Genomic DNA, 25,414 nt, shown 5'->3' on the forward strand with positions numbered 1-25,414 from the left:
TGGCTAAATGGCATCAAGAAATAGGACTGAGTTTTATAAACCCCTGGCCTGCGTTGCATTTTTTACGTGTAGCTATGTAAAGCCTACCAATTTTCACTTTTAATTTGCACTTTCAGAGATGATGACTCAAAAGTGTTTGATCTTCTCTTCACAATAAAGAGTTCCGTTTATGAATTTTTCTATATAATTCTGTGTAAATGAATATGAAACTATAAAGACATCGATATGAATCCGGAAATAGTTTGTCTGCTGGGTTGTTTTTTGGATGGTATTAATAGCACGAGTAATAAAACAAACTTGAAATGTATGCAGTAATTGTATCAATTAAATGTGATTAAAACCAAGATTAACTGAATTTTTTTTTAATTGCGAGATTAATTGTTTTAATGGCTTGACAATCCTAATATTACCCCATGATAGTAAGTGGGTCTGTGACAGAGAAACATGTATATTGCCCCAGGATAGTAACAAGGGCTGTGTACAGAGCTAGTGTGCAGACAAATATGAATATTATCCCAGGTTGGTAGCAGCACCTTGTGTACACAGCAATATGAATATTATCCCAGGATAGTAACATAGCTTGTGTACTGAGAAACATGAATATTATACTTGATAGTAACAAAGCCTGTGTAGTGAGAAAGAAAATTACCCAGTATAGTGCAAGGCCTAATAATAACACATCTAAATGTCACCACACCTGGCAATGTCCTAAACCTTTTTGCTATACTCACATAGGTTGAGGGGAGTAATATTTTGAAGTACACTTAATTATTCATGTCCTGGGTGTTTAATGACTTAACCAAAGTGCTGTTTATTGTGAAACACCCTCCAGATAAAGATACGTCGTACTGTTATCCAAGAGTTTTAAAATGGGAAGCATGTTAAATTTCAATAATTTATCATTTTGTTTGGAAGCACTAGTTGTGAATGTTGCATTCATCTTTAGTAAATCTTTAATTGCATTAAGATGGGTGATACCAGTTGAGGAAATTGACATTTTCTCCACTCTTTGCTTCCACTGTCAGGGATAAGACATTTAGAGGCTGAGTAAAGCTCCCTTAGTCTGCATTAAGAATACATCTTCACCCTCAACTTGGAAGAGCACCCACACTTTGTGATTGTTACACTTAAATTTCCCATGTCAACCATCCTTCTGGCCTCTCTGAGTCTGATAATGTAATGATAACTGGATAGTTTTAAGGTTAAATTTAAATCCATATGAACTAGATTGAAATTAACCAAAAATATATTCCATTTAGGACTCTTACAGCCAGCAAAGGGAGAGAAACTTTGATTCCATCAATTTGAGCCACATTCAAACCATTTTTAAAAATTTGTTCTTGGGACGTGGGTGACACGAATAAGGCTGCATTTATTGCCTATCCCTAGTTGCCCTGAAAAGGTGGTGATGGATCTTCTTCTTGAACTGCTGCAGTCCTTGTAGTGATGGTGCTACCAAAATTGTGTTAGATAGGAAATGCCAGGATTCCTTCTAGTCTCAAATCATTTAGGAGCTTTAAATCTTTCAACTCTATTCCCGTTTTGACACTGTGTAAAGGTTTGTAGTCCATTTGTACAACTCTCAAGAAACTGCAGCATATCTCAAGCTTTATTCAAAATGTATGCTTCCTTTTCTGAGCGCCTGATGTTTACATATTAATCTCAATTCTGACCACAACTTTACATACATCATTACAATCTTTGCTAGTGGGCACAACACTTAGAGCATTGGCGCATTGCTGCAGGCAAACCAGAGCAGTGCACAGTACCACCTAGTGGGAATAAAGGAGCCAACAACTACTAATTAGTGATTTGATTATCAGACCAAGGGGACGATTTTAACTCCACTCTCCTGCTGGAAAACTGTCTGGATCCCGTTGTTTACGAATTTAATTGACACTTCTGGACAGGCAGCTAAGCTAATAGGTTCCTAATTCAAAAGTACTCATCAGGCCCAACAGTGATTTTAACTTCAGCCTGAGTGGGGAAACCACCACGTGAAGGCCAGTGTGGAGGATTGGAAAGCTGAAGAGGCCCTCTAGACAAGTTTATTTACTTTCCTTTGTGGGACTTGGAGGAGCAGTACTCCTCCGGGCCCCACAAGGAACATTTAGGCCACCCCTGCATCGAGCCCCCCCACCCCTCGCTTCCCTCCTGCAAGACCCTCCAGAACCCCATTCCCTACACTTACCTGAGTGTGGTCTCCCGATTTTCTGGAGACCAGCAGCCCCATCGGCCCACTTCCAACACAGTCCAGACAGGAAATGGACCAGCAGCATGTTAATGAGGCCTGTTGGTTAAAATTGCTGTGGCCTCATACTGCTGCGGACAGGTGAGAAGTTAACTGAAACCAGCGGGTTCCTGCCAGAAACCTGCTGACAGTTAAAATCCCAAATTTTAATTTTTTCCCAACATTTTGGTAGCCAGACATAGAATCACAGAATCATAAAATTTACAGCATTGAAAGAATCCCTTCGACCCAATGTCCTCTACCACTGCTCGATCAACTGGAACTGTCTAATCTAATCCTATTTTCCTCCCTTTCCCTGTATCCTTTTACATTTTATCTTTTCAAATAATTATCCAATTCCCTTTTAGCAAATATTATAGTCTCTACCTTTGTTCTAATAACCCCCTCTGTGAGAAAAAATCTTCTAACTTCCCCCTACATTCTTCTAATTATAATCCTCAGTCTGTGTTCCCTTATTATCAATTTGCCAACCAATGGAAACAATCTCACACTATTTAGCCTTTCAAAACCTTTCATAATTTTGAAAACATCCATTTCATTCCCCCTTAACCTTCTCTGTTCCCATGAAAAAGCATCAATCTTTCAAGCCTTTCTTCTTAAAATTACATAGAATTTTACAGCACAGAAACAGGCCATTTGGCTCAACAGGCCTATGTTGGTGTTTATGCTCCACTCGAGCCTCCTCCCACCTTAGTTCATCTTATCCTTTCAACATTCCTTTCTCCTTCATGTACTTATCTAGCTTCCCCTTAAATGCATCTTTGCTAATCACCTCAACCACTCCATATGGTAGCGAGTTCCACATTCTCGACACTCTGAGTAAAGAAGTTTCTCCTGAATTCCTTATTGGATTTATTAATGACTATATTATATTTATGGCCCCCTAGTTTTGGCCTCCCCACAAGTTCTTTACATCTACCCTATCGAACCTTCATAATTTTAATGAGGTTACCTCTCAGTCTTTTTTCTCGAGAAAAGAGCACCAACCTGTTCCGTATTTCCTGAAAATTGTACCATCTCAGTTCTAGTTTACTACGTTAAAGGTGCTATATAAATGCACATTGTTGTTGTATCATCCTTGTAAATCTTTGTTGCACTTTTTCCAGTGCTGCTATATCCTTTTTGTAATATGGAGGCCAGAACTGTGCACAGTACTCTAAGCATGGACTACCAAGATTCTATATGTTTAACATAACTTCTCTGCTTTTAAATTCTATTCGTCTAGAAATCAACCCCAGTGCTTCATTTGCACTTTTTATAGCTTTTTTAACCTACATTTCTACTTTTAATGATTTGTGAATCTGTACCCCTAGATCCCTTTGCGCCTCTACCCCATTTAAACTTATTTTCCAAGGAGTAGGTGGCCTCCTTATTTATCCTACCAAAATGCACCTCCTCACACTTATCTATACTGAAATTCACTTGCCATTTTCATGCCCATCCTGCAAGTTTGTTGATGTCATCTTGTATTTTGTTGCAGTCTTGCTCAGTATTAACTATACCTCCCAATTTGGTGTCATGTGCAAATTTTGATATTGTACTTACTATTCCCAAGTCCAAATCATGTATGTAAATAGTGAACAACAGTGGTCCCAGCACTGATCCCTGTGGAACACCACTCCCCACCTTCCACCAGTATGAGTAACTACCTTTAACCCCTACTCTCTGTTTTGTAACCAGTTTGCTATCTATGCTGCTACTTGTCCCCTGACTCCACCTTAGCCTTGAGTCTACTATGCGGTACCTTATTGAAAGCCTTTTGAAAGTCTATGCATAGTAGTACATCACTGCATTACCCTTGTCTACTATTTCTGTTACTTATTCAAGGAATTCAATAAGGTTGGCCAAGCATGACCTTTCCTATTGAAATCCATGGCAGACTATTCTTTATTACATTTACAGTTTCTAGATTTCTAGATTACATCATTGAGTAAAGATTCCAATATCATTCTTACCATTGATGCTAAGCTAACTGGTCCATAGTTTCCTGGATTTGTTCTGGTTCCCTTTTAGAAATAACATTAGCTGTCCGCCAGTCCTCTGGCACTATTCCCTTTTCTATTGAATTTTTATATATTGTACTAGAGCCTCTGCTATCTCTTCCTTAGCTTCTTTGATTATGCATGGTTGCAATCCATCCGGACCTGGGGGTTTTATCCACTCTATGATTGTCTAGTTTATCATTCCTCTCCCTCCTATCTATCTTAAATGTCTTGAAAACCTTTTTGATCTCTTATTCTAATGCCACGTCCATCTTGTTAGTCTCCCTGGTAAAAACTGAGGCAAAGTAACCATTCAATATTTCTGCCATTTCGCTGTCATCGCCTGTGAGTTTATCTTGAACACCCTTAGTGGATCTAGCCCATCTTAATTTTTCTTTTGTTATTTATAGGTCTAAACAAATTCTTTGATAACTTCATTTCATAATTCCTCTTTGCCTTCCTAATTTTTTTTTACTTCTCTCCTAATCTTTCTGTATTGCCTGGTCATCCTCTCCTTTATTGTATATGTATTTAGTGTATGCCTTCTTCTTTACTCATCTCTTTATTCATCCATGGTATCTAATTATTGGCTAGTTTGTTATTGTTTTCTGGCAGAATATATTTCTCCTGAATTCTACTGATCACCTTTTTAAATATTTCCTACTGCTGTTGTATCCTTCTTTTTTCCACTTCCCCATACAGGCAGACACACATGACATGACAGTGCCAACACTCAGCCAGACAGACAGACGCACACGTGGCGGTGCAGTGCAGAACACGCTCCCAGTCATTCCCTGTCGGCAGGTGGCGCTGCAAGCAATATGTGTAGCTCCTCCTCGCTAGATGGCGCTGCAGGTGCGCATGTCATTGTGGACAACAGCTTTTTTTTGACAGGGTGGGGCGCCGTGCCGTATCCGCTCACTGACTCTTCCCCGCTGGGTGGCGCTGCAGGTGGCGTGGATTGAAGTGAAAGCCAAATGGAAGGGAGAAGGGCGAGGAAAGAAAAAGGACGCTGCAGTGCAGTGTGCACTCCCAGGCATCGTCACTAGTGCTGGTGTCCTCCTTGCTAGGTGGCGATGCAGACTCTTTGTGACGGACAGTCGGGCGGGACGGTGCTTTACGCGCTCCCGGGAGTGACTTTTCGCTAGGTGGCGGTGCGGAGCGGGACTGGGCGGGACCGATTTGGGAGAATGGGATGGGAGGGGGCGGTGCAGGTGCCGCACAAACACTAAACCTCACTCACACTTCGCTCTAGCCATTAAGTGAGTTAGGAGCTAAGGGGGGGGGGTTTTTTTTTAGAAGGCAGCGAGACAGTCCAACGTCGTGGAATTACAGTCGAAAATCATAAACAAAAACAAAGCGGCCATGATCCCGCACTTACCGGGTCGGCTGAGGATGCTGCTGGTGGCGGCGACGGCCGTCGTCCTTCCCTTGCTCTGCCGGGCACTGGAGGTAAAAGCGCTCGCGCACCGATTGACCAACTGACGCACTTTCAAACCCGGGGCAGCGCGAGCTGAGGGAAGGGGGTTGCGCGCGGTAGGGTAGGAGGGGGGGGGAAGGGGGCTAACGGTTTGAATGAAGGGGGGTTCGCGCGGGGGGGGGCTAACGGTTTGAATGAAGGGGGGTTCGCGCGGGGGGGGGGCTAACGGTCTGAGTGAAGGGGGGTTCGCGCGGGGGGGGGGGCTAACGGTCTGAGTGAAGGGGGGTTCGCGCGGGGGGGGGGCTAACGGTCTGAGTGAAGGGGGGTTCGCGCGCGGGGGGAAGGGGGCTAACGGTCTGAGTGAAGGGGGTTCGTGCGCGGGGTGGGGGGGGGCTAACGGTCTGAGTGAAGGGGGTTCGTGCGCGGGGTGGGGGGGGCTAACGGTCTGAGTGAAGGGGGGTTCGCGCGCGGGGTGGGGGGGGGCTAACGGTCTGAGTGAAGGGGGTTCGTGCGCGGGGTGGGGGGGGCTAACGGTCTGAGTGAAGGGGGTTCGTGCGCGGGGTGGGGGGGGCTAACGGTCTGAGTGAAGGGGGATTCGCGCGCGGCAAGGGGGCTAACGGTCTGAGTGAAGGGGGGTTCGCGCGCGGGGGGGGGGGTGGCTAACGGTCTGAGTGAAGGGGGTTTCGCGCGCGGGGTGGGGGGGGGCTAACGGTCTGAGTGAAGGGGGTTTCGCGCGCGGGGTGGGGGGGGCTAACGGTCTGAGTGAAGGGGGGTTCGCGCGCGGGGTGGGGGGGGGCTAACGGTCTGAGTGAAGGGGGTTTCGCGCGCGGCAAGGGGGCTAACGGTCTGAGTGAAGGGGGTTTCGCGCGGGGAGCTAACTGTCTGAGTGAAGGGGGTCTGCGCGGGGCTAGGTCCCTGAGGGAAAGGGGGTCGCAGTCGGGGGGAGAGAGGGAAGCTGACGGTCGGAGGGGGAGGGGTGGAATGGTGGACGAAACCCGCGGGGATGTGGGATCAAGGCAAATTCGTACCCTATTCTCCCCTTCACAGAAACACCCGGGATTAGGGGGGATTCTGGAGGCAAATTCTCGATCATTCCTTTCTCTTTCCCCTCCCCCCCCCCGTTTTAGTCTTGGTCCGGTTCCTGCATTTTCTTTGTTTGGATTTTTCTGGGTACCTCTCTGTCTAAAGGCAGTGAGAGCACTTTCCCCTCCCGCCCATTTTCTTTCATTTACCCCCTCGCCCTTCCTATACTTTTATATATATTTTCCCCCTTTTTTAATAGATTTCTTTAAATCTCACATCAGGTGGGAAGGTGGCTGGCTGCCCCTAAGAAGATGGCGTCTCTGCAGTGCGCAAACATCCCCTGTGCTTCAGTGTCTTTAGTAACATTTTTAATTATATAAATAAATGTAAAATCATTCTCAAAAGGATCTTTTTGTTTATTTTTCTATTTGCAACATGCAAGCGATTTTGTTGCATTAAAGAATGCACGGGGTATGACATACCTATATGTACAAGATATATAAAATATATGAAGAAAGGAAGAAATAATGAATGAGAGAGAAAAATCTGCCTGCAAAATGGAGTGAGACTCAACCCATCTAAATCCTGACTTTGTAACCTGGCTAGAGATTTTGACATATAAGCCCTCCTGCCTTTTATTTAGGTCTCCCATCATTTATTTCTCCTTCTGCCCCATGTCTCTTAAAATTCTCAGTCTTTAATCTATCCTCGTCATCCTCTAAGTCTGTCTTTAAATTTATCAGATTTATTATTTATGTCTGCCCTCTGTCTCGTATTTCTGGCAGTTTTCCCATTTTTTTAATTTGTCTGTTTGGGTTTGTGCGCTCAGTCCTTATCCTTCTCTATTTCGTACCTTTATTTACATTTCTTGCGTTGCCTACTGTGTTGCTGTAATCTGAGGGGCTTTCATTTGACAGCCCAGCTAAGAATAGATCTTGCCATTATGATTGGGGAAAAATTTTTGTAAACATTTTTGATTTTTGTCTTTACAGTATTTTGGTTCTTCAAATGATGGGTTAGTAACCTCTGAGCTTTTGCAGTTCGTTTTAATCTGAGGCTCTCCCTTCATTTTGATAATTGATCTCATTATAAATTCAACGTATAGCATTTGTCAAGACGTCAAGTGCTTCCACATTATGGCAAATCTTGAGGCACTGCTGAAAAGAAGCTTGTGTCTTATTTGTGTGATAAGGGTGATCTAAATCACTGTAACCTGCTGTAATGTCATTTTTGTTCAATCTTTGCCTTGTGCTGTTTCAACATGGGGAAAAATAACTAATCATGAAAAAAATAAAGCCTTTGTGATAGAACTGAGTTGTCTAGGTTAATATGCATTGTAATAGAAAAGTGAAAATCTCTCAAACTGGAAATCGCAGCAGGTCAGTCAACATCTGAGAAGAGGTTACTGTCTGACCGAGACCCTTCCCCAGAGCTGCTTCCAGCATTTTGTGTTTTTATTTTGCTTTATAATTTATTACTGTCATCATTTATAGCATTTCAAAGTGCTCCATACAGTGAATCACTTTTTGAAGTGCCCTGAATATTATATAGGCAAATTAATCTTGCTAGGATATATGTCAGTGTTTTGTTCAATAATAGCTTAATCACATTAGTGCCTTTCTTATATAATACATTGTGGCTCCCTGGCTAATAAAGAGCCATATAAAATGTGCTTTCCTTTTACTGCACACCTGTAAAGGCCTTTTGTTACAGTATTTATAAAGAGAGGGACTGCAGCATCAAAGCTGGACCATACTAGACATTTCTATGAGCAAATCAAGCCAGGTGGGTCATCATGGCTCCCACATCATCATTTTCAAATCATCATGGCTCCCACATCATCTTTTTCAAATCATCATGGCTCCCACATGATCTTTTTCAAATCATCATGGCTCCCACATGATCTTTTTCAAATCATCATGGCTCCCACATGATCTTTTTCAAATCATCATGGTTTTTGTCATAAATCTTGGAAGTGGACAGATTCTAATGAGTTTTCTGCAGTTCCATGGACTAAATGGATCAGGAGTAAGTGGAATGTAGAAAACAAAGAGCTGCGGTCGCACCCATCTGTTACTCTTGGACAGTGGAGGGTGAGGCTGAGGCTATTTGCCAGAGCATCCTAGTGTTCACAAAAAGATGGTTACTAGCTCCTCCTCACAGACCACCTGTGTGCAGTTTCCAGTGTTCTTTTCCCGTGTCTCTCCCCTAACCCCACAGACCAAGCCAAAGCGTGATGTCTGTACTTGAAAGAGAATCTTCATATTTAAACAACATTTTTCAAAGCTCACATTGGATGCTTTCTGACAATGCCTCGTTTGGTTAACACATCATCATACAGACCAGGAAGGATCACGTGTTTGATTCCCTATCTATGCAGAGTGACCATGACTGGTTCTGCAATCAGCCTCAATGGCCATGAGCTGGAGAGGAGAAAATAATCACCTAAGACTTTTGCTTCTGATTACTATCCAACCATGCCTAGTCCTGTTCTTGCCTAACATTCATATGTGGGTAAGAACATAAGAAATAGGAGCAGGAGTAGACCATAGAGCTCTTTGAGCTGGCTCCGCCATTCAGTAAGATCATGGCTGATCTTTGACCTAAACTCCACCTTCCTGCCCGCTTCCCATCTCCCTTGATTCCACTAGAGTCCAAAAATCTATCTATCTCAGCCTTGAATGCACTCAACGACTCAGCATCCACAGCCCTCTGGGGTAGTGAATTCCAAAGATTCACCACCCTTTGAGTAAAGAAATTCCTCCTCATCTCAGTCTTAAATGGCGAACCCCTTATCCTGAGACTATGCCCCCTCATTCTACATTTTCCAGCCAGGGAAAACAACTTCTCAGCATCTACCCTGTCAAGCCCCCTCATTAAACTCCAGACTTGTATAGGCCCATTCTATTCAATCTCTCCTCATAGGATAACCCTCTCATCCCAGGAATCAATCTAGTGAACCTTTGTTGCACCACCTCTAAGGCAAATATATGTACACAGTACTGCAGGTGAGGTCTCACCAAAACCCTGTACAATTGTAGTAAGATTTCCTTACTCTAAGACTCCAACCCCCTTGCAATAAAGGCCAACATGCCATTTGCCTTCCTAATTGCTTGCTGTACCTACGTGCTAACACCCAAATCTCTCCAAACACCAATATTTAATAGTTTCTCACCATTTAAAAAATACTCTTTTTCTATGCTTTCTACCAAAGTGAATAACCTCACATTTCCCCACATTATACTCCATCTGCCACTTTCTTGCCCACTCACCTAACCTGTCTATATCCCTTTGCCGGCTCTTTGTGGCCTGAAAGGAAAAAATTTGCAGGGCTACGGGGAAAGGGCAGGGGAGTGGGACTAGCTAGATTGCTCTTGCATAGAGCTGGCGTGGACTCGATGGGCCGAATGGCTTCCTTCCATGCTGTAACCTTTGTGATTCCTCACACCTTACTTTCCCACCTAGCTTTGTATCGTCAGCAAACGTGGATACATTACACTCAGTCCCTTCATCTAAGTCATTAATATAGATTGTAAATAGCTGAGGCCTAAGCACTGATCCTCGCAGCACTCCACTACTTATAGCCTGCCAACCTAAGAATGACACGTTTATCCCTACTCTCTGTTTTCTGTCCATTAACCAATCCTCTATCCATGCTAATATATTACCCCCAACCCCATGAGCCTTTATCTTGCGTAACAACCTTTTATGTGGCACCTTATCGAATGCTTTTGAAAATCTAAATATACTACATCCACTGTTCCCCTTTATCTACCCTGCTAGTTACATTCTCAAAAAACTCTAATAAATTTGTCAAACACGATTTCCCTTTCATAAAACCATGCTGACTCTGCCTAATCATATTATGATTTTCTAAGTGCCCTGTTACCACTTCCTTAATAATGGATTCCAGCATTTTCCTAACAACTGATGTCAGGCTAACTGGCCCATGGTTCTCTATTTTCTCTCTTCCTCTCTTGAATAGCGGGGTTACATTTTCTACCTTCCAATCTGCTGGGCCCATTCTAGAATCTAGGGAATTTTGGAAGATCATAACCAATGCATCCACTATCTCTGCAGCCACCTCTTTTAGAACCCTCGAATGTCCTAGGGTTCTAAAAGAGGTGGCTGCAGAAATAGTGGATGCATTGGTTATGATCTTCCAAAATCCCACTACAAAAAGACTTGAGAATAAAACTGGCTGGACCACGAGGCACCGGACCAAATGCTGGAATATGGGATTAGAGTAGACAGGGCTGATGGCCGGCGCGGACACGATGGGCCGAAGGGCCTCTATCCGTGCTGTATGACTCTATGACTCTAAAGGCAAACCAAGCCCAGTCGACCTGCAAAGTCCTGAGCTAAGTGATCCCACAACCAACGGATCAGATCAAAACTCTGCAGTCCTGCCACATCCAGTCAAGAATGCTGGAGGACAATTAAACAGCTAAAGGGAGGAGGTGGCTCTGAGAACATCTCCATCCTCAATGATGGCAGAGCCCAGCACGAGTACAAAAGACAAAACTGAAGTGTTTGCAACCATCTCCAGCAAAAAGGGCCGAGTGGATGATCCATCTCGGCCTCCTCCTGAGATCCCCACTATCACAGAAGCCAGTCTTCAGCCAATTTGATTCACTCCACGTGATATCATGAAACGGCTGAGTGCACTGGATACAGCTACGGCTATGGGCCCCGACAACATCCCGGCTGCAGTGCTGAAGACTTGTGCTCCAGAACTAGCCGCACCTCTAGCCAAGCTGTTCCAGTACGGATACAACACTGGCATCTACCCGACAAAGTGGAAAATTGCCGAGGTACGTCCTGTCCACAAAAAGCAGGACAAATCCAATCTGGCCAATTATTGCTCCATCAGTCTAGTCTCAATCATCAGCAAAGTGATGGAAGGTGTCGTTACCAGTGCTATCAAGCGGCACTTACCAATAACCTGCCAGGACCACTCGGCTGCATACCTCATTACAGCCTTGGTCGAAACATGGACAAAAGAGCTGAATTCCAGAGGTGAGGTGAGAGAAACTCTCCTTGACATCAAGGCAGCATTTGACCGGGTGTGACATCAAGGCGCCCTAGTAAAATTGAAGTCAAGGGAAATCGGGGGGGAAAACTCTCCATTGGCTGGAGCCATAACTAGCACAAAGGAAGATGGTAGTAGTGGAGGCCAATCATCGCAGCCCCAGGACAACACTGCAGGAATTCCTCAGGGCAGTGTCCTTGGCCCAACCATCTTCAGCTGCTTCATCAATGACCTTCCCTCCGTCATAAGGTCAGAAATGGGGATGTTCGCTGATGATTGCACAGTGTTCAGTTCCATTTGCCACCCCTCAGATAATGAAGCAGCCCGTGCCTGCATGCAGCAGAACCTGGACAACGTCCAGGCTTGGGCTGATAAGTGGCAGGTAACATTCGTGCCAGGCAATGACCGTCTCCAACAATAGATAGTCTAACCACCTCCCCTTGACATTCAACGGCATCGCCAAATCCTCCACCATGGACATCCTGGGGGTCACCGTTGACCATAAACTTAACTGGACCAGTCACACAAATACTGTGGCTACAAGAGCAGGTCAGAGGCTGGTGATTCTGCGGCGAGTGACTCACCCCCTGACTCCCCAAAGCCCTTCCATCTACAAGGCACAGGTCAGGAGTGTGATGGAATACTCTCCACTTGCCTGAATGTTGTTGAAGCTGCACTCACTCAAGAAGCTCGACACCATCCAGGACAAAGCAACCCACTTGATTGGCACCCCACCCACCACCCTAAACATTCACTCCCTCCACCACAGGCGCACCGTGGCTGCAGTGTGTACCATCTACAAGATGCACTGCAGCAACTTGCCACAACTTCTTTGACAGCACCTCCCACGTAGAAGGACAAGGGCAGCCAGGCGTATGGGAAGACCACCACCTGCACCTTCCCGTCTAAGTCATGATGAACCTTTATAAAACACTGGTTTAGCCACAACTGGAGTATTGTGTCCAGTTCTGGGCACCGCACTTTAGGAAAGATATGAAGGCCTTAGAGAGGGAAGGAGAAAAGGTTTACTAGAATGATTCCAGGGATGAGGGACTTTAGTTATATGGATAGGCTGCAGTAGTTGGGGTTGTTCTCCTTGGAACAGAGAAGGTTGAGAGGAGATTTGATAGAGGTATTTAAAATCATGAAGGGTCTAGACAGAGTAGATAGAGAGAAACTGTTCCCATTGGCGGAAGGGTCAAAAACCAGAGGACATAGATTTAAGGTGAATGGCAAAAGAACCAAAGATGACATGAGGAAAACCTATTATACTCAGCGAGCGGTTAGGATCTGGAATGCACTGCCAGGATGGGTGGTGGAGGCAGATTCAATCGTGGCTTTCAAAAGGGAACTGGATAAATACTTGAAAGGAAAAGACTTGAGGGCTACGGGGATAGGGAGGGTGGGTGAGTGGGACTAGCTGGATTGCTCTTGCATAGAGCTGGCAATTGATGGGCCGAATGGCCTCCTTCCGTTCTGTAACCTTTCTATGATTCTATGAGTCACACACCATCTTGACTTGGAAATATATTCGCCATTCATTCATCATTGCTGGGTCCAAATCCTGGAACTGCCTACCTAACAGCACCATGCAAGTACCTTCACCACACGTACTGCAGCGGTTGAAGAAGGCAACTCTCCACCACCTTCTCAAGGACATTTAGGGAAGGGCAATAAATGCTGGCCTTGCCAGCAACGCCCACATCCCATGAATGAATAAAAAAAAAGGTCCTGGGGATTTATCGGTTTTTAGTCCCATTAGTTTCTCCAGTACTTCTTCTCTACTGATACTAATTACTTTAAGTTCCTCACTCTCTGTCACTCCTCACTCTCATTCCTCATTCTCTCTTTGTCTGTGTAATTTGACCCATTGTGTATTCAGTATACTGGGACGTACTGTTTTCCATGGCTAACCTGTCTGAACACCAACGACACCTTTTGATTGGTGTGATCGTGTCCCAGCCTAATATAAGATATGCGATTCGAGAACCTCTCATTCACTCACTCACCTGACGAAGGAGATAATCTCCGAAAGCTTGTGATTTTCAAATAAAACTGTTGGACTATAACCTGGTGTTGTAAGATTCCTTACATTTGTCCACCCCAGTCCATCACCGGCTTCTCCACATCATTAGCAGAGACCATTGAATTGAATAGCGATTTGAGAGTCTGAACCCTGGCTGATGTTTTTCCCCTCCCCACCCAACCAAATCTGGTAATTCAGTACTTGGGTGTATTTTCTCCTCTTCATTTCCCTTCCCCCACCCCCCTCCTCCCACCACCTTCACCTGTTCTGGCATTTAAACCAGTTAACTCAGCACATACCATATCAAATTTCTTGGTCTCCGTCTCAGTTTCACATTGGGTGATGCATTTACTCTGCAAATCATTAGGAGACGACCCACTTTATAAATATCTAAAGCTGTTGATCTGTAGGCTGTATGACTGTAAAATGACAGGCTTAACAATGCTATTGGCGGTACTCACAAGGCAACCGACCAGTTGACCTATATAGAATGATAATTTGGGTTGTTTTAAACAAAATTCCTAAAATATTTACAGGAATCGTTTTTATCCTTTATTTCTCTTGCATACCACAACTGGAATGCACTTAGGACTTGTGGAACTAAAATACTTACCTAATTATGGTACTATCCAATCTTTCCTTTTGTGAATAAGAAAATTGGAAGTGGTATAACTGGGCCACTTTAGTAAGATTGGGTCTATTGGCCTTTGATTCCATATGCGTGATGCTGTTGCAAAGCACCCGAGCTCAGGGCAGTAGCTGTCAAGAGCTCTTATCGCCTTTCGCCATCTCCATCTGAAATGGTTTGTATGCATGTGCACCTCTTGGCCAATCTGAGCAGCAGCAGCACCTTGGAATGGCTTTCTGTGCTGGGGAATAGTGGGATGGTGAGGATTAAAGATGGGAGAAAATGATAGAACATTATCCCTTGATGTGGAGAAAATTTGGACTTTGTTGATTGCTTGAGAAATGTGTTTTGCGGTTTATATGAGGAGTTTAGAATTACATCCAAGTGGCAACTAAACCCAGATATAGGAACCAAGTTTCTATTCATTTAAATAGCCCTCAGCAAGAATTTCTGGCAGGATCTAAGCCTGAGAGCTCACACTAAGGCAGCAAACGGGTATTATTCTTTGAAGTCCAGATTGAGTGAAATATGAAAGAAGGTATGTTTAACACAACATGCTGCTCAAGAGCTGCCAGCTGGTTCCCTTTTATTTCATTGAATTAGAGGTTATGACATGTGTTTTATTTTGACTGTAATGGACAAATGGCCTATTGCAGACATTAAAAGAGGGCCATTGTCCAGCTGTGGTCGTAGTTTAGAGAAAGTCACCTTGCCACCCTCTTGTGTAGCATTTGTAAACAATTTTACAACACCAAGTTATAGTCCAGCAATTTTATTTTAAATTCACAAGCTTTCGGAGACTTCCTCCTTCCTCAGGTAAATGTTTCAGGAGCTCCTTGAAGCCTACGCATTTATACATATAGAACAATACATGGTGTTTACAGACTGCCCCTGCAACTGCCCGTTGCCAAGGCAATCACCGTGTTCAGACAGAGAGGTGTCACCTGCAGAACCCCCGAATACACATTCAACAAAAAAACAAACAGGGAAAAAAAACAGAGAAAAAAAACAGAGAGAGGCAGAAACATCCGGAAGGCAGAGAGAGCCTTCCGGATGTTTCTGCCTCTCTGTTTTTTTTCCCTGTTTGTTTTTTTGTTGAATGTGTATTCGGGGGTTCTGCAGGTGACACCTCTCTGTCTGAACACGGTGATTGCCTTGGCAACGGGCAGTTGCAGGGGCAGTCTGTAAACACCATGTATTGTTCTATATGTATAAATGCGTAGGCTTCAAGGAGCTCCTGAAACATTTACCTGAGGAAGGAGGAAGTCTCCGAAAGCTTGTGAATTTAAAATAAAATTGCTGGACTATAACTTGGTGTTGTAAAATTGTTTACAATTGTCAACCCCAGTCCATCACCGGCATCTCCACATCATGACTTGTGTAGCATGGGATTGGAGGAAACCCACTTCTAAGTGTATTTTCAGTCCTATTTAATTTCACTATATGTACAATGGGTAAGGTAAGATATGCACCAAGGATTAATAAAGTGATGACTGTCTTTTTAAAGGACTTTCAGCCAGAACGCCATGGAAACAATCTTCCTTTACTGAATTTATAAAATTTCCCCTCATAGTGTCAACTTTAGTTTTTTTCCCACCCACTTTTAAGGTTCCGAGAAGATATTTTTGTTATTCTGGATTAATTTTTGGCCATGGTTAACCATTTTACAAGCCTTTGCCAATACTACAATAACCATGCCACTGGGAAGAAAAATAAAAGTGGCCAGGGTGGGAGAACTGACTTTTCTCTTCCTTTCCCATAGCTACATAGCAGACATTGAAAACTTGATGTTTTGGGGTCAGATCTGTATTAAGCTGTTCTAAAGATTACTTATGTATTTTGGAGATAATTTGATCAACGACTGCTGATATCATGGTTGGGGAGAGGCGACTTCAAAAGAGGATTGAGCTAGATAACACGCAGCTGTTAAAACATACAGTTGAAGCATCCTAGACTAATGACTACCTAATTTATTTCCATTACATTGTCGTGCACATCTGAAGTTATTGGACATGGTGAATATCAAACTTTATTTTTCTCTTAACAGTTCACATAAAATTACCTATACTTTGTATAATCTACTTGGAATTGTATACATTCCAAGTCTAGAAAAGACAGCTAACTCTGGTTTGCAATTGTCAGAACTCGAGCCTTCCTAAAGGGAAACATTTGCATATGAATTCAACCACTGATGTATAGGTTAGTGTAGCTTTCAGACTGTTAGCTAAAGAGTCTATTGTAATCTTTGTTTATATTAGTTCAACCCTGCACTGTTAGCCAGCCAGGAGTGTTCTTACATGGTGGACATAAAACACGGGGGCTTCCATGCATCACTGTCAAGTACATACCTTAATCAGAGTGTATACAGCAGGATCCTTATTTAGTCATGCTGCATTTTCTGGCAATATATTGTGAGCCTCTCTGCATCGCTGTCACAAGATGTAGATAAACTTGGTCACTAGCTGTTAATCCCCTCCACAGCTAGGCATGTATTTTGCAGAGGGAAGGTTGTGTAATGTTATAATGTTGTTCAGCCATGAATGTGGAGTTGTTGCCTCAAAATGCTGAATGGACATTATATTTACCAAACGTTGAAGTTATTAACTTCTTCCATCAGGATGAAAATATAGTAATTTTTGTTTGATTGGAAGCTAAATGATGCTGGATTTTCAGCTGTCACCCATTTCAGAATTGGACTTCTTTCTCCCTCTTGGAATTATGACATGAGATAGTTATGACAATAGCAGTTTCTTAGTCAGAAAAGTGATCCTTATTTGAGGAAGTGAGGCTGGAGTGTTCTGTGAGGCCTTGGTTTCCATATATTACATTGTTAACACAGAGACCTGTTGAGGTCTGGGTTCAGCATTTAAATCCATGCATATGAGTTAGCGCTAGTCAGTTTTGCAGAGTGTTTGATGGGTCTTTCAACGAAACGGATATAGAATCGGAATGCATCACTTGCCCTGTTTGTAGTGGCAAGTAGAGATTAATTCTGGTACTAATCAACCTCTATTTGCCACTAAGTTTAGTGTTGCTTGAGCTCAAGAAATATAGCCATAGTGCATCTTCTTTGACTTTCAATTTGTTGTTTACGTGACTCGGGAGCTACCCAGGTTTTTTCACTTGCAAATGATTGCCTATCTAGATGATCAGTGTATAATGTAATTCACTAGTCACTTAGGTGGCTGAAAATACAACTCTGGTCATGAGGTTTAATTTTAAATGGCAGTTGTGTTTCTTCTCTATTGAAGTGTCCTTTTATGTAATTCTGAAATGTGCATTGAGAAACTGCCTACACTTGTAGAATTTGGACATATGCTGTTGCCAATACCAGTAACTCCATGATGTGGAGATGCCGGTGATGGACTGGGGTTGACAATTGTAAACAATTTTACAACACCAAGTTATAGTCCAGCAATTTTATTTTAAATTCACAAGCTTTCGGAGATTTTCTCCTTCCTCAGGCAAATGTTTGCCTGAGGAAGGAGAAAATCTCCGAAAGCTTGTGAATTTAAAATAAAATTGCTGGACTATAACTTGGTGTTGTAAAATTGTTTACAAGTAACTCCATGATAAGACTTTGCTTCCAGATAACAGTGAAGTCTCAAAAGTTTTAATTTCACTTCCCAACCCTTCCTTTCTTTTCTCCCCTCCCCCCTCTCTGTGGTATAGGGTTGTGGTTACAGACACCACCTTAATCTTCATGGTGTGCAGAACGTGGAAAAATGAGATTACTGGTTGCTGAGTAGCTTTGGGGTGGTTTGATTGAAGGTGGATTTGAATGCAAAAGGTTGCAGCTACATAAAATTCCTATTTTCATTGCATCATGAAGATTTCATTTAATGAGATCTTTGGCATGTTTGATTTACTTTACTGCTTATTCTGGCATCTGTGGAATGTGTTGGGTTTGCATTTGATGGAAAAGATAAGCAGTGGGATGGTTTCAGGCTTGGAAATGGCTCATTCAAAGAGGAACTTTTTTTTTGATGAATCTTGTAGAGAAGGCAGAATTGTCAGATTATACAACAGAGAAAAGAGCTCACACAGAAAATGTTGCAGCCTCGTGTTTAAAGTCTGTTATCTATAGATAGCCTGAGCCAAGCATTGGATTTTCTTGCAGCTGAGCTGGTCTTTGATCAGCCCGTAGGCAGTATATTTGACTTCCGAGCATTGTGAGTGTGGGTTCTCAATGCTGCACTTTGTCATGAAGGTATAGAGACTGTATATAATCGACATCCTGATTGGTCACAGTAGATGTGGAGTTTCACGCATGGGTAAAGATTTATGTTGAACATTTGGCGGTGGTGCAGCATCCTCTTTGGTGTCCACTGACAGTGTTGTATAAAAAAACAAATATATATTGGTGTTCTGATAGACCACAAGAACAACTTTCACTTATAGAGTGCCTTTAAAATAGTAATGATGTGGAGATGCCGGTGATGGACTGGGGTTGACAATTGTAAACAATTTTACAACACCAAGTTATAGTCCAGCAATTTTATTTTAAATTCACAAGCTTTCGGAGGCTTCCTCCTTCCTCAGGTGAACGAAAATTTTCGTTCACCTGAGGAAGGAGGAAGCCTCCGAAAGCTTGTGAATTTAAAATAAAATTGCTGGACTATAACTTGGTGTTGTAAAATTGTTTACAATTAAAATAGTAAATGTCTGAAGGTGCTTTGCAAGAGAAATGAGCACCTAGCAATATTAATTAGGAGAAATGTCAAATAACAAGGTCAAAGAGATGGATATTGAGGTTTTAAAGTAGGGCAGAGGGGTTTAGAAAGGAAGTTCCAGACGGGGGCCTAGCATATGAATGCACTGCCTCTGAAGCATGTTTTTGCACTGGTTACAGTGTGCAACAGATGCAGTACTAAAGCAACTGTTGCAAAGCTACTGCAACTGTTGCAAAACCATACCAAAAAACTTTTATAGGAAAGATTCTGGCATTGCATTGTAGCATTGTTTGCATTTCAATTATTGAAGGAGTCAATTTTCTTCAGTTCGGAAGCCAGTGAGCAGCCTTTTGTGCACAAGTGCTGAGCTGTGCCATCGCATCTTAGGTAAAGGTATAAAGGATATGGAAAAAAGGCCAATAAATGAAGTTGAGGTACAGATCGGCCATGATCTAATAGAATGGACAGGCTCAAGAAGCTGAATGGCCTACTCCTGTTCCTATCGGCCAATCTAGTCTATTCACCCAGTTACCACCTTTCTTTCCTGTAAAATATCTCTGACAGCCATGGGCGCTGCCCTGCATTATCTAAGGAATATTTACTGCTAGTCTGGATCATAGACGTTTTTCGGATGTTTTCTAGGGCGATTCCCGCTGAAAGAATTTTCCATTTCCTTGCCCTTTTCATGCACCAGTTGTGTTCATCCTCCTAATCTGACTTTTGGCAGTTGCGAGTGCAGCATTCAGTCTTAAAATAAATTGAACTCAACTTGGTATGGTAAGGTTTGTTTCTGAAACAAATTGCATGTAATAGTGTAAACCATTGGACTGGATAGCATAGCCAACCAGTTGAATGATGAACAGTATCCAACTGAAATTTATATTGGGGAAACAGAGGAAAGGTCACGGGTACCATAATGCTGGATGCATCAAGGTTGAAGAGTAGAAGACAAGGTAAATCAAGTAGTATTGATTAGGTGATGCTAAATTTTATCAACATAATGGTTTAGTTTTATTGACTGGTTTACACTTAGCAGTTAAGGTTGGCAAACAGTATTTTTTAACAGTATTTTTCCTTGGGTTCATGCCAACAAAAGATTTTTCCAAGCTAGTAATAATCCTCCATCAAATATATTCCCTTTTACTAGAAGTTGTTGTAAATTTACCTCGTACTATTAATATCAAGCTAATTTGCAAACATTCAGTTTAAAAACGGGACTCACCCCTCCAGCATGTAGATATCACAAAGGACTGCCAACAAAAGCTGGTCAGCCTCTGGAAGTACCACCTAACATTTTGTAAGATCAATTAACTCAAGGAAAGGTCTCTACCAGTTTGTGCTGATGACTTTCCCTCTCTGCCCCACAACTGTATAGAATATTTAGCTTTTTTGTCATATACATAGGCCAATGAGACACTTCATTACTGCAGTGATATTACTTAGTTACAGCCCAGTCTTTCTGTACTGTGAAATTGAATTTGTTCTGCTTTTCTTCTTGTATTGCACTCGGTTTGATTTTTAATGGGGGAGGGGAAACCTTGGGGTTCTGCAGTGCTGCTTCAGAAATGGCTCTTTTTTGTCTGATTACGACTGATGTTTTTCTACATTACATAAATGCAAGTTGTTCTCAGTTCTGAGATTTGTTGCTTGGATTTCAAATACAAAATGTGTCAACTCAGTACATCTGAGTATTTTTAGCCCCTTCTACATCAATGTTTCAGACCAAATTTAGGTTCTGAATGTCAGGATCATATTCTCGAAACTTTGAGCTAATTTTAAATACTGTTAAATATAAAAGTACAGCAGACTGGTTGTATGAAGAATATGGAGCAGTTTTGAATTCTGTTCTTGAACACTGACGATGATGGAGGAATTCCAATTGTAATTATAGATTGTATACCCCCAAACTGTTATTCTTGACACAGTACCAGTATTGTAACATAATGGGTTGGGATAGCTGCATCCATAAGAGCAATTAGATTGTTGTAAAGCATTTTGCCAGTTAGTACATATTAATGTTCTAGGCTGTGTTAGAAAGTGTCGCATGACCGAACACGGATAAGTGAATCTGCAATGTGAGTTGGGATATTTGCTAGGCTTGCATGCTTTAGAGTTATTGGATTGTCATAAAGCATCCTGTCAAGCCTGGTGTTACTCCAGCAAGTTCTCATTTAAGATTCATTAATTGGTGGGGGAAAAAAAGCTTTTCAATGCTATTGATTAAAGTGGGCCATAAAAAAAGAGACGGGGACAGATCCTTCAGCACTTGGAAGTTGATAAATGCATATGAGATAATTTGTTGGAACAATATGATTTTTACAGGAGCTGCTATTTGATATATTAATTAATTGAACTTGTTTCAGGACTCTGTTCTTGAACTGACCACTAGGAGGTGGGCAGTAGAAATGAGGATATTTACATTGAGTCTATAGCACTTCCTAATAGCACTGTGGGAGAACCTTCACCACACGGAGTGCAGCGGTTCAAGAAGGCGGCTCACCACCACCTTCTCGAGGGCAATTAGGGATGGGCAATGAATGCCGGCCTCGCTAGCGACGCCCACATCCCATGAACGAATAATAAAAAAAACAGGCATTCGGCCCAACTGGCCTGTGCCGGCGTTTATGGCCCACAGGAGCCTCCTCCCTCCCTATTTTGTTCACCCCGATCAGCACACCCTATTATTCCTTTCTCCTTCGTGTGCTTATCTAGCTTCCCCTTAAATGCATCTATGCTATTTGCCTCAACCACTCCTTGTGGTAGAGCATTCCACATTCTTACAACTCTTTGGATAAAGAAGTTTCTCCTGAATTTCCTATTGGATTTATTAGTGACTATCTTATATTGATGACATTTTCTCCACGTCTACCCTATCAAACCCTTTCATTATCTTAAAGCCCTCTATCAGGTCACCCTGCAGCCATCTCTTTTCTAAAGCCCCAGCCTGTTTAGTCTTTCCTGATGAGTATATCTTCTCAGTTCTGGTATCATTCTTGTGAATCTTTTTTGCACCTTCTCCAATCCTTTTTATAATGTGGAGACCAGAACAGTGCACAGTACTCCAAGCGTGGTCTAACCAAGGTTCTATACAAGTTTAACATAACTTCTCTGTTTTTCAATTCTATCCCTCTGGAAATGAACCCCAGTGCTTGGTTTGCCTTTTTTATGGCCTTTTGTGGCAACTTTTAGCGATTTGTGTATCTCGAGATCCCATTACTCCTCTACCCCATTAAGACTTTTACTATCCAAGCAATATGTGGCCCCCTTATTCTTCCTACCAAAATGCAACACCTCACACTTACCATTATTGAAATTCATTTTCCAATTACACGCCCATTTGGCAAGTTTATTAATGTCTTCTTGCATTTTAACATATTCTTCCTTTGTATTAACTATACCCTGAAATTTTCTGTCGTCTGCAAATTTTGACATTGTGCTTCCGAGTCCAAATCGCTGATGTAAACAGTGGTCCAATCACCGGTTCCTGTGGAACAGCACTTGCTACCTTTTGCCAGTCTGAGTAGCTACAATTAACCCCTACTCTCTTTATTGTTTTGTAGCCTGCTTGCTATCCAGTCTGCTACTTTTCCCCTGACTCCACATGCTCTGACTTTAGTCATGAGTCTACAATACAGTACCTTACCGAAGGCCTTTTGAAAATCCAAATATATTACATCTACTGCATTACCCTTGTCTACTCTTTCTGTTCCTTCTTGAAAGAATTCAATAAGGTTAGTCAAGCATGACTTTCCCTTCTGAAATCTGTGCTGACTACTCTATTATATTTTCATTTTCTAAATGTTTTTCTATTACATCTTTGAGTAAAGATTCCATTATCTTTCCAACCACCGACGTTAAGCTAACTGGTCTATAGTTTCCTGGACTTGTTCTATCTCCCTTTTTAAATAGAGGAATCACCTTAGCTATCCGCCAGTCCTCTGGCACTGTTCCCTTTTCTAATGCATTTTTATATATATGTAATAGTGCCTCTGCTATTTCTTCCCTAACTTTTGATATGCGTTTGATTAGTTTATCAATTATTTCCGCCTTTTCAACTTTTTTGATTTCTTCTAATGTCATACCCACCTTGTTAGCCTCCTTGGTAAATACTGAGGCAAAGTAACTATTCAATATTTCTGTCATTTCGCTGTCATTACCTGTGAGTTTATCGTGTGTATCCCTTAGTGGCCTCATCCCTAGCCTGATTTTTCTTTTGTTATTTGTGTCTGTAGAATACTTTACGATTTCTTTTTATATTCCTTGATCATTTAATTTCATAATTCCTCTTTACTTTCCTAATTATTTTTTGACGTCCTTCCTAACCTCTTTGTATTCTCTTTTGTCATTCTTTCCTTTCTTGTCTGTGTACTTAGAGTATGCCTTTTTCTTTAGTTTCAATTTTATCCATATCTTTTTATTCATCCATGGTGTTTCATTATTAGCTACTTTGTTCTTGTTTTTTAGAGGAATATATTTTTCCTGAACCCTATTGATCACCGTTTTAATTATTTCCCACTATTTTTTTTTTATTCGTTCACGGGATGTGGGCGTCGCTGGCAAGGCCGGCATTTATTGCCCATCCCTAATTGCCCTTGAGAAGGTGGTGGTGAGCCGCCTTCTTCAACCGCTGCAGTCCGTGTGGTGACGGTTCTCCCACAGTGCTGTTAGGAAGGGAGTTCCAGGATTTTGACCCAGCGACAATGAAGGAACGGCGATATATTTCCAAGTCGGGATGGTGTGTGACTTGGAGGGGAACGTGCAGGTGGTGTTGTTCCCATGCGCCTGCTGCCCTTGTCCTTCTAGGTGGTAGAGGTCGCGGGTTTGGGAGGTGCTGTTGAAGAAGCCTTGGCGAGTTGCTGCAGTGCATCCTGTGGATGGTGCACACTGCAGCCACAGTGCGCCGGTGGTGAAGGGAGTGAATGTTTAGGGTGGTGGATGGGGTGCCAATCAAGCGGGCTGCTTTATCTTGGATGGTGTCGAGCTTCTTGAGTGTTGTTGGAGCTGCACTCATCCAGGCAAGTGGAGAGTATTCCATCACACTCCTGACTTGTGCCTTGTAGATGGTGGAAAGGAGGTGAGTCACTCGCCGCAGAATACCCAGCCTCTGACCTGCTCTCGTAGCCACAGTATTTATATGGCTGGTCCAGTTAAGTTTCTGGTCAATGGTGACCCCCAGGATGTTGATGGTGGGGGATTCGGCTATGGTAATGCCGTTGAATGTCAAGGGGAGGTGGTTAGACTCTCTCTTGTTGGAGATGGTCATTGCCTGGCACTTATCTGGCGCGAATGTTACTTGCCACTTATCAGCCCAAGCCTGGATGTTGTCCAGGTCTTGCTGCATGCGGGCTCGGACTGCTTCATTATCTGAGGGGTTGCGAATGGAACTGAACACTGTGCAGTCATCAGCAAACATCCCCATTTCTGACCTTATGATGGAGGGAAGGTCATTGATGAAGCAGCTGAAGATGTTCTATCTCTTTGTCAGGTTTTTTTTCCAGTTTACCTTCCATAGTTCCATTTTCATCCCCATAAAATTAACTTTTCCTCCAATCTATTACTTTGGTCTTTGTCTCATTTATGTCTTTCTCAATCATTATTTTAAACCTTATTATGTTATGATCGCTATTGCCTAGATGTTCTCCCATGCTTACTTCACTTGGCTGCTCCTTTTCATTTTCCATTACTAGATCCAGCAGTGATTCCTCTCTTATTGGGCTTCTCACATACTGGGTAAGAAAGGAATCATGTACACAGTGTTTAAAAACTCCATTCCCCTTTCCCTATCTTTTGCCAGTTTATTTGGAGATTGTTGAAATCTCCCAGGATGATTATTGATTTTTTTTACTCATTTCATAGATTTGCCTACATATTTATTCCTCCATTTCCCTTCCACTATTTCTTTGTTTCCTTTAACACAGTTGGAATGCTCTTCTTCCCTTCCCCTCCACCTCTCCCCTCGGTTGACCCGGCTGAGATTGAGAATCTCGTCTCATGGGGAAAGACATCACTCAACAGTGCTATGTTAGGACAATAATACATTGTACTGTCAAGTCACTTGAGATTTGTTGCAATCATCTGGTGCTTCCATTGCAGTCTTTGGCTATCCATAAAGTAAGAACCATCTACAGAACAGATAAGCATGCTTTCATTCCTGCCATATTCATGTAGTGTATTTACCACCACCCATTATGCCATTGCAAAACTGAAGGATTGCAAACTGCTTTCCCCACAGACTGGAAAAATTAGTGAGCAAGTCACCGTAGAACACGCATGCATATTTCAATGGCTATTTAAGAGTGGCACTGAAAACAAGTTGCTTGCTAATTGCAAAGGAGGAGGAAAGTGTCTTCTAAAGGGAAGTTTTCAAAATGGTTTGAAA

General features: G+C 42.6%; 1 protein-coding gene across 3 annotated transcripts in view; it reads left to right on the forward strand.

Moving 5' to 3' along the window:
* Nucleotides 1-5,427: 5,427 nt before the first annotated feature.
* appa (amyloid beta (A4) precursor protein a) overlaps nt 5,428-25,414 on the forward strand; it is a 152,794-nt gene continuing 132,807 nt past the window's right edge. For 2 of the 3 annotated variants that reach the window (XM_067993352.1, XM_067993353.1), the window contains exon 1: nt 5,428-5,685. In XM_067993352.1, the coding sequence (XP_067849453.1) occupies nt 5,599-5,685 (87 nt within the window). In that variant the 5' untranslated portion in view covers nt 5,428-5,598. The remainder of the gene's footprint in view (nt 5,686-25,414) is intronic. The other variant, XM_067993351.1, reaches the window with a different exon arrangement.

The sequence above is a fragment of the Heptranchias perlo genome, chromosome 11 (genome assembly GCF_035084215.1).
Source record: "Heptranchias perlo isolate sHepPer1 chromosome 11, sHepPer1.hap1, whole genome shotgun sequence".
Classification (NCBI taxonomy): domain Eukaryota; kingdom Metazoa; phylum Chordata; class Chondrichthyes; order Hexanchiformes; family Hexanchidae; genus Heptranchias; species Heptranchias perlo.